Here is a 9,184-nt window from a genome sequence, read left to right as displayed (position 1 = left end):
GTGCTTTTTTCATTATTGATTACACTTAATGATGATTTGATAATTTAGTATACAAATAATTAATTACCTTTATTAATGATCATATTAATAACTTATTATTGGTTATATTATTATTGATGGCCTTATTATTGATCATATTAATTACTTTATTAATAACTTTATTATTGTTTATATTAGTAAACAATTTTACAAATTTTACAAATTGGAGGCAAAGCTAGATCACAGAGCAAAGCAGGCAACTGCCCCAGGGCCTCCAAACAAAAGCCCCAGTTCACTATATATCAAATGGTTGTACTGTTTATGAAACTTTCACATTGGCATTATCCAAATACCAATAAGCACTAAACTAGCAACTAATAACACCAACTAAATAAAAAAACAACAACTGAGTAATTCACTAATCAATTGAGCTGTGTGACTGTGTGGCTTCTGGGTGTCTGAGGAAATACTGACACTGTCATATATAGTGGAGGTCAGTTGGTGCCAGAGAAAAAAGTTTGTCACATAAATGTTTCATTGTAGCGTGCAGTATTTTGTTCATATTCTGATGTGTGACAGGTTTAGTCAAATATTAATAGCTGCCTACTTTTGAGTCTAAGCTAAAGCACATACTGTTGTTTAGCTAGTTTTTAAAAGATAGATAGAATGTCAATATATTAAAAAGCATATATTGAGGTTGGTGATATGAATGGAGAAATACCATCAATTTCTGATTTAAAAAAAAAAAAACTTTTACCTTCAGCCTTGGCTTAAAACTTCAAAAAATACTAAATCCTGTATACCTTGGATGGCTTTGTTCGGCTTGATGTTATATAACTTTGTTATGCAACTGACAACACAGGATAAATAGTTATGACAGTGTTTGGAAAAATGTAAGACTTTTAAAAGGGTCAAAGTTCAGATAGCAATAAGAACATTTAAACTGTTTTTTTATACCCAAAAGGTAAAAGGTTTATTTTCAACATTATTAATTAACACAAACTCAAACTGACTGTAAAAAAAAAAAAAAAATCCTTAAAAATATCAATGGATGAGGGGTGGGGGAGTGGTTACGCTTCCAAAACTGTTCTCTGACAAAAAATATCATTGCATTTTCACATTGTGCTAACAGCTGTAATTTAAGAAGAAAAAAAAAACTTTTTGGGCCTGTTACAGTGTTGACATAAACTTCAATTCACTCATCAACATCATGTAAAATACTTTACATGCAGTTTTAAGTGTAAATACACCATTCATCTTATGTACAAACCACTTAATCATTATCTGGACAGATGCTAATGGAACACACCTTTTCCTTCAAAGCATTAGTAAAACAATGCATTACAGTCACTTCAGGACATACAGAGACATAACTATTTACAAAAACGATAAAAACTAACTTCAGCATTCACAATAAGCTATTCATATTTATGTGGGTTTATACAGCTCCATTGTAACAAGTGTAATTTGTTTGTTTCCCTGAGCATCATTGGTGATTGCTTTATGGCTTTATCGACGTAAGAATTAACTGTGTTACGGCCAAACAGATAGAGTTTCAATAGGAGAAACATCAATTCTAAAGCAGCATATAGAAATAATCTAACGGGAGGCTTTTAGACTAAATCGCTTCAGAATATTTTCATTATACTGATGAAACAGCAGAGGGAGACATTATCCCAAAAATCTGTTCAGCAGTCCCAGTAAAGAGTTTTCTTAAATCATAATACCAAAAAAAAAAAGAAAAGGTACCGAATAGGTTTCCTTATAGACACCAAACAGTCGCTTAACCACCCGTACACTCTGAGGAGGATTATTCCAAATTTCTGTATCTCACATTGTATGAACCCCACTGCCAGCTTTTCACTTATCAAAAGGTAATAAAAGAGTTGGTATATGATTCAATTTAATACATAAAAATGGTGGTATTTAAAAGTTTACCAGTAGCCAGACAACATGGCTCCCAGTTCTAGTGAGGTGTGCATGTTCTTTGAAACAGGTCACAGGGCGTTTCTCAGCTGGAGGGTTCAGATGATGATGCTGGTGCCACTGCGAGAACTCTTGTCCTGAGAGAGACACACTAACTTTAGATTCACGTCACTGGCATCGGCATAACAAAGAATTTTTTTAAATAATGACTGTGTATTTGTGCATCTGCGTTGATATGAGTGCATTAGTGTAGTTGCACGAGCAACTAAAGCAGCGAGTGTCTTACAGTGTAACGTTTCTTTCCAGGTTCGTACTCGGTGTAGCTGGGGGGTTGGTCAACCCAGCCTCCACCTCCTCTCCTCTCTCCTCCTCCTCCCCTGCTGCTACCCTCATCAATCGAGCTCCAGGACCCTCGTCTCTGGCGGTGTGATGAAGGGGGCGAGTAGTTTCCTCTGGACCTGGTGTCGAACAGGTCATCCCTGGAACGGGAGCGGGGGCGGTCCATGCCTCCTCGTGTCCCATTGTGACTCCGCTCATCCAGTAAGTCCTGGCTGTAGCTCCGAGGAATACCTCTTGATCTGGTAGGTGAGGGGTAACGCCTTCCCGCTGCTCCTCGCTCGTCACGGCGGCCGAAGCCGCTGCGGCTGCTCTCACTGGAGCTCGGGGGGCGAGTCTTGGGTGCAGGGGGCGGCATTCTACCTGGCTGGTGCTCCTTTAATGGTGGAAGTGTGATGATGCGACGATCTGTCAGGCCGTCATCAAGGGCAGAGATCATGCTGGGAGGACCGGGGGAAAATGGGATAGTGACAGGCATGTGCTGGGGAGGAGGTGGGACCTGCTGCATGTGGTGATGCGGAAGTGGCTGGGACTGATGGGAAGAACAGACCAGAAGAAGAAAAAATAAACAAAAAATGAAAATCACCACTCATACATAAAAATGCTGAACCTCAATTTGATAGGACAGTAACAGTATATACTGTAAACATCCTAGAATTTAATACAGATTACTGAAATAAAAACATTAACTGTTACACAAAAATGAATTGGACAGTCTTAAAAAGACTCAGAATTTACACAATTAAACAACTAATAATGTGACCCACCCCTCCTCCAAAGCAATAGATAAAAAAGACAAAAAACAGATACTAAGATACTATAATGAAGTACATGGGAATGGCAGCAGCAAGTGTTTACATATATACAGAAGACAACAACAGTTTGCAGAATACTCTGATGCTCTTCTGTTTACGCTTACAGATTTCAACACGGGCAGGTACATACCTGTAGCAGAGGACTGTTCATGTCCATCCCCCTCACCTGGCTCTCGAGGTAATCAAGCATGTGATTGGTGTTGGCAGGGGCGTGGTTGCCATGGACACTGGGAGGGGGCATGCTGTAAGCTGAAGACTGAGGGGGAGGCAGGGGCATTGGCTTCATAGGGATGCTCTTCCCTGAAACAGATCCTGGAGAGGCAAAAACATTCATAAAATAAAGTTAGATGATACAATGTTGGAGACATATGTGGATGAATACCCACCTAAATTCTAAGGGTGTTAAAGCCACAATGTGGTCATTTACTTACTGCGTTACACGGGCATACCTGAGTAGAGCAGCGGGTTCATCTGGGAGGAAGCGTGACTCATTGGTCCATATACTGGCTGTCCTCCCATCCAGGGAGCCATGGCCCTCTGAGCATCCTTCATCATACGATGCTGCATCACCACTGAAAGACGAGGACAGCACATTCTCTAATAATTATCAGTACAGGAAGGTTTTCTCTACATATACAGGCTCTTTGTCTGCACTGTGGATGATCTGTCTCAAGGACTTGCATATTTCAAGAGACAATAAACACTAAACACTAAATTCTCAGACTGATTTCCTACCTACCAGAACAATATGAAAACCAACTTGTACCAACAGGCTTGAGATGCACATTTACACGTCATTTATGTTTTAAATTAGATCATCAATGCATGGGGTTGTAGCTGGGAGCAGAAAGTGCTTGTGAGAAACCCCAACATTCAACATTGGAGAGTCATGTCGACTGCTGAATCTATCTATAAATGACAGTCACAGACCCATATGTGCATTGAGAGATGTGCATATTTTTTATGTCCCCCCTCTCCATACTGTCTATGAATATATGTCTTCCTCATTTGATATGACATGGGGGACAAACTCTACAGTCTCTGTACTGTGTAAAAATACATTCTAAAGTTTAGCTGAAACTAAACTTGATTAACTCAGCAGTCTGAGTTAGACAAATCAACTGGGTGTCCTCTAAACTTACAGTGTTTTAATGCAAAATTCCCCTTTTCTCAGACAGTGTCTCTGTCTTTCTTGTCCAGTGGAGGAATAGTAACATGAAGAGGTAATATTGTACTAAAAACACACTTATACCTGGCATTAACATGCATTTCAGTGATCACAAGTGGACAACTCTGTGCCACACTGATGGACAATGTACTCAACTGACATCCTCTGTCACAGGCTAATTAGTCCCACCACACTTTCAATAGGGAAACGTGTTTCCTATACCTTGATTTATTTGTGGCAGCCTGCCAAAGTGCATTGACTGCAATTTGTTTTTACTACTTCAAATAGTTAAAACCTTACTTCATTGTATTGCAGAATGAGGACTGTCAACATTACTGACAACAATAGCCTGCGCATGTAAATCTTTTTGGCTGCCCATTTGGTTATTGGCGCGTCTTTAAAACATCAACGAGCTGTCAATCTCTCTTCTACCTTTTTCAGGACAGCAGCATTGCTGTGGGCAGCAGGGGCAGCGCACATAGCAGCAGCATTTCTGAGGGCAGCACTGGCAGCAGCAGATGCCGAAGAGGATAATCAGAAGGATGGCTCCGATGACGATGAGCAACACCGTCAACCAGTCTGAGAGAGGAGAGGAAGAGAGACACTCAGTGTGCTCAAAGAGACAGACTACATGTTAATAGATTTTTATGTATATTCTGATTTTAAAGATACACTCTGATTGTGTTATAAATCCCAGTCAGACATCAAAAGTAGAAGTTGTGGAAGTTTGGGGGTTACAATAAAATCAGTGAGTATATGTTTAACGGTTTCTTTTTGTTTCTTACGCAAGACGATGAGTTTGACTTCTTTGTCAGAGTCGCCAGTGGTGTCTCCAGCAGCATCCACATTGCAGTAGTACACCCCATTGTCCCACCACATCACCTCAGTGATCACCAGGTCTGCCTCTATACGAACACACAGATACCTCAAATTAAACAGTGGTCAAGGTACCTTTGCAGAAAATGTTAAAAAATCTCTCTTTGCACTGAGATAAAGCAACATCCAGTCATGCTTGTACTGTGACGTGTTGTTCTTCCAACTCAATGTTGCTGATTAGCATCCCCACACTTTCCACTCTAGAGGTCAGGATGAGGTGTCTTTACTACCTGCTCAAACATTTCTATCTTTATTTATCAATGTGTTATGGGGTTGAAACTAGGCTGAAACTAACATTTATTTTTCATTAGCAATTAATGTGTGGATCATTTTCTCAACATTTCTAATTTCTTTGACCAACATTTCAAAACAAAACAAAACATATTCACTTAACTAAAATAGAGGACTAAGAAAACCACAAGCTACTGGCAATTAAGCAGACACAACCAATGCTTCCTTTGGCATTAAAAAATTACTTAAACAATGAATCATTCATCAAAATTGCTTCTGATTGATTTTCTGTCCATATACTAATCAGTTAATCATTTCAGCTGTATAAAGTATGAATAGGCAAATTAAAAGGTGAAGCAAAGAACTCAAAATGAATATAATAAAATGTTGGAGATCTTAACATTTAGTCTCAAGACCAGATGACGGCTTCATCTATTTACAAGCCCAATGCCACCTGTGCTGGATGGGATTTTATAGTTTATGTTTGCATGAACTCACTATTTTGGATAGTGATCCTGCGTTCGCGGTACTCGGGTCCCAGCGTCGGCTCGTTGGATCCTCTCTTCTGGATCACAGTGCGCACTGTCCGCTGACGGTCTGGACAGTCATTCGATGGGTCCTGTCCTAACTGTTGCGCAGACTGGTACGCTGCAAAACCAGAGGCAAAGTTTTTATTAACACAATAAATGACATTTTTCTCTATGATTGGCAGCTGTATCTACCCCTTCTTTTCCTGCCTGTATGCTTGGTGGGTATAATGAGCAAAGCATCTTGATTGCGAAGCATCACACAAAGATCTGGCTGTACGTCTTGACAACTGATTATTCTACTACTGATTATTTTGACCTGACAAATCCTCATATGTTGGATTTTTAGCCTAGCTAGCAGCATGACTTTAGGGATGGTTACGTCAGAGTGCTGGTCCGTAAGTCACTTTGTAGAAATATTTCAGTCTAGACCAATTATTCGGATTGAAAGTAAGTGTGCTTGTCAACAGATTGAGATTACATTTATTGACATTCATGGTCCCCAAACAATATATTCTTCTGACATCTGACCGAGAAGCTCATGTCGTAATTTAAAATTTACAAATGCTTTGTATTAAGACAAAATACCTGCCAAACTAGTGACATTCTCATCAGCCTCATTTGGAGTTAATTAGTAAATGCTAAAAGACTAACAGGAAAACTAAGATGTGTTAAGTATTCAGCTCAAAGTACCTCTGAGTCTGTGTTTTGTCAGTAAACCAAACCAAAATCCAGTGTGAATGTCTTCATCATCCATGCAAACACATTTAGATCTTAGTTTGACGAAGCCCCTACACTACAATTCAAGGCTTCAAGAGTTTCATTTGTCACACAAGCAACAAAAATGCAGCGTGGCATACTCATGAAGGCCATGCTAAAAACACTCAAATTAGACAAAAGAAATTTAAAAATATATAAAAAGTCACAAACGTAGGCAAACTATACAATAAAAGTTTGCACACGTGCGACCAAATATTGAGTGCAAAGGACTCATAGAGGACAACGCACTAGATAAGGGTGAGTGCAGTTTATACAGAGGTTCTGATGGCCTGAGGGAGGAAGCTTTTTCTTAGTCTCTCTGTGTTTGGCTTGCGGCTACAGAGGCCTGAAGCTGGAACAGTCTATTGATTATTCAGATGATTTCTTTATTCGCAAATTATTCCTTTGTCATCATAAACCAAGAGTTTATAATTGGCGAGACGATGTAGATATGAAACACCATTGTATTGAAATTCAGACTCCATTTAGACTAGGCTGGCTACATTGTGGAAGCTCTTTTGTTCTGGCATTGGTGAATATTCAGCAAAGGAGGAGAGAGAAGTCAGGGAGAAGAGTATACCAGCCTCTCTGAGACTTATGATATCCCTTTTCTCTGTATTGTGCTCTCCTTTGGTGTGTGTGTGTGTGTGTGTGTGTGTGTTGTTTCTGACCTGTGGAGTAGTACTCCAGCACAGGGTCTTTGCAGAAGGACTTGTACCTCCAGGTGACCAGAACATCTTGGAGGTTTGCAGAGGTGCTGTAGTCACATCGGAGAATCACTGAGGCAAACAGTAATGTCTTACGCTCCTGCTCAGGGACAATCACCTGAATACACAACGCCACTGTGGAGGGACGACAAACACATGGTTACAGCACTACTTTGTGTATTCGTGCATGTGTGTGTAAGGAACAAATCTAACCCGTGTACTAAAAAGCTACCGGTGGTTTAGAGAAACAGTAGCCTTCAGGATGTATTACCAAAAGTCATGGAGGAAGAGTGTTGTAAGACTGAAACAATGTGTGTGAGGGTTTCTGTCAACCAGGGAGTTTATTTTCAAAGTGGCAGAACCAGAAAGACAGGTGACACAGACAAAGGCACGGGGAATTGCTTCCTGTGAAACCACCAACCAAACATTCAAAGGCTGGTGTGAAACCGGCTGACTTGAACTGTCCATAAATGATGACAGGTCACAGTGACTTTTAAAAATAAACTCTTTAAGATTTCAAAAACATCCTCACTGGTCCACCTCGTACCAACCTGTAGGAACAACTTAGTGTTTAGGCCGATTGTGGGAAAGGTACAATAAAGATATGCATCTTTGTGTCACATAAACAAAAACTGTCATGTGACCGATACTTCCAGTTTCCTTCTTTTCAATTGGAGTTTTGAAAAACGTTCACTTCATAAACATGTTTAGAGTATACTACTGTTTAAAAAACGAGGCCAATATTAAGGAAACGGAAATTACCTTTTAGTAGCGACAACAGGAGGGTCGCGGCAGGTAGTCCCCGCATGATGACAAAACTGCAAAATAAAACGTGGGAAGCAAAACTGATAGATTTATATATAAATAAATAAAAAGAATAAAAAAGAAGATGGAGAAAAATAAAAACCCACGCGACAGGCCTGTATTTTAACCTGAACCTAAACACAGGTGTTCATTGTTTCGCCCGGTTCGTTTACCTGAAGAGGATCTCTCCAGTTTAAGCTCGAGACTGCGGCCATCTGTGGCCACACCCCGAAACAACCCGTGACGTCAACAGGTGCAGAAATCCCCTGAAGTGAGAGGCGATGACTGGAAGATGCTGACTTCAGGAGGAGGAAAATATAATTTAATTTGTTATAGGCTCTTTAATCATCCCATAAAAGTCTATTTAACTAGATAAAAGCATCACCTTAATTAGTAAAGTAATATTGACATCAAATAAACTATTGTTTGGGTAATTTGATTAAAAAAAACAAAAAAAAATCTAGCATTGCCTGTGGTGTTTTAGAATATGTTTAAGACTTTAGACTTATAGCTCAGTTTGAGCTGAAAAATCAGCCAATCAAATCAAAATGAACCTGAACTCCAAAGGGTTTCTGTTGTGATGTGTACAGTTTCACAGAAGAATTTTTTTTAAAAAATGAAAACACATTCCATACATCTTTATCATTTTACACACATCCATGTAAAGTCATTTTAACAACTTTTTCAACTTTAAAGTTGTCTGAAAGGTGTTTTGGGTGTGTGTCAACAGCCATAACAGAAATACAGAGTCATCAGCTTGATTTAATGTATTAAGATACATTTTAATGCAGACATGTAATTATCTTAGAATTATTATAATTTTCATGAGAAATTAAATTGACATTTGGACTTCACCATCCAATTCTCTTGAAACAGAATTGGTAACAGATGATGATTAAAATAACACAAAAATCCTCATTGGAAAATACATTTTGGATTTCATTCCCTTGCTGCTGTTAGACTCAATAGACTATCTGCATTCAATCAACATATAGGTGCAACTCTGAACTAATTCCACTAGATGTCAGCCTAAACTTGTTCCTGTCTGAGCTGCAG

At 39.3% G+C, this 9,184-nt stretch overlaps 1 protein-coding gene across 1 annotated transcript; it reads right to left on the bottom strand.

The window, feature by feature from the left end:
* Positions 1–923: 923 nt before the first annotated feature.
* Positions 924–8,295, bottom strand: ildr1a (immunoglobulin-like domain containing receptor 1a). Its single transcript, XM_023414585.2, has 9 exons — positions 8,087–8,295; positions 7,289–7,459; positions 5,830–5,979; positions 5,010–5,129; positions 4,657–4,803; positions 3,506–3,628; positions 3,187–3,368; positions 2,192–2,773; positions 924–2,042 (listed from the first exon to the last, which is right to left on the bottom strand). The coding sequence occupies exons 1-9, from the start codon at positions 8,130–8,132 to the stop codon at positions 2,004–2,006; spliced, it is 1,560 nt and encodes a 519-aa protein (XP_023270353.1). The 5' UTR covers positions 8,133–8,295; the 3' UTR covers positions 924–2,003.
* Positions 8,296–9,184: the final 889 nt, after the last annotated feature.

The sequence above is a fragment of the Seriola lalandi genome, unplaced genomic scaffold (assembly GCF_002814215.2).
Source record: "Seriola lalandi dorsalis isolate HSWRI2012SDOR001 ecotype SW California unplaced genomic scaffold, Sedor1 jcf7180002054537, whole genome shotgun sequence".
In the NCBI taxonomy this organism is placed as follows: domain Eukaryota; kingdom Metazoa; phylum Chordata; class Actinopteri; order Carangiformes; family Carangidae; genus Seriola; species Seriola lalandi.
Note: the sequence above shows the minus strand (reverse complement) of the source record. Positions and strands in the feature narration are given on the sequence as shown.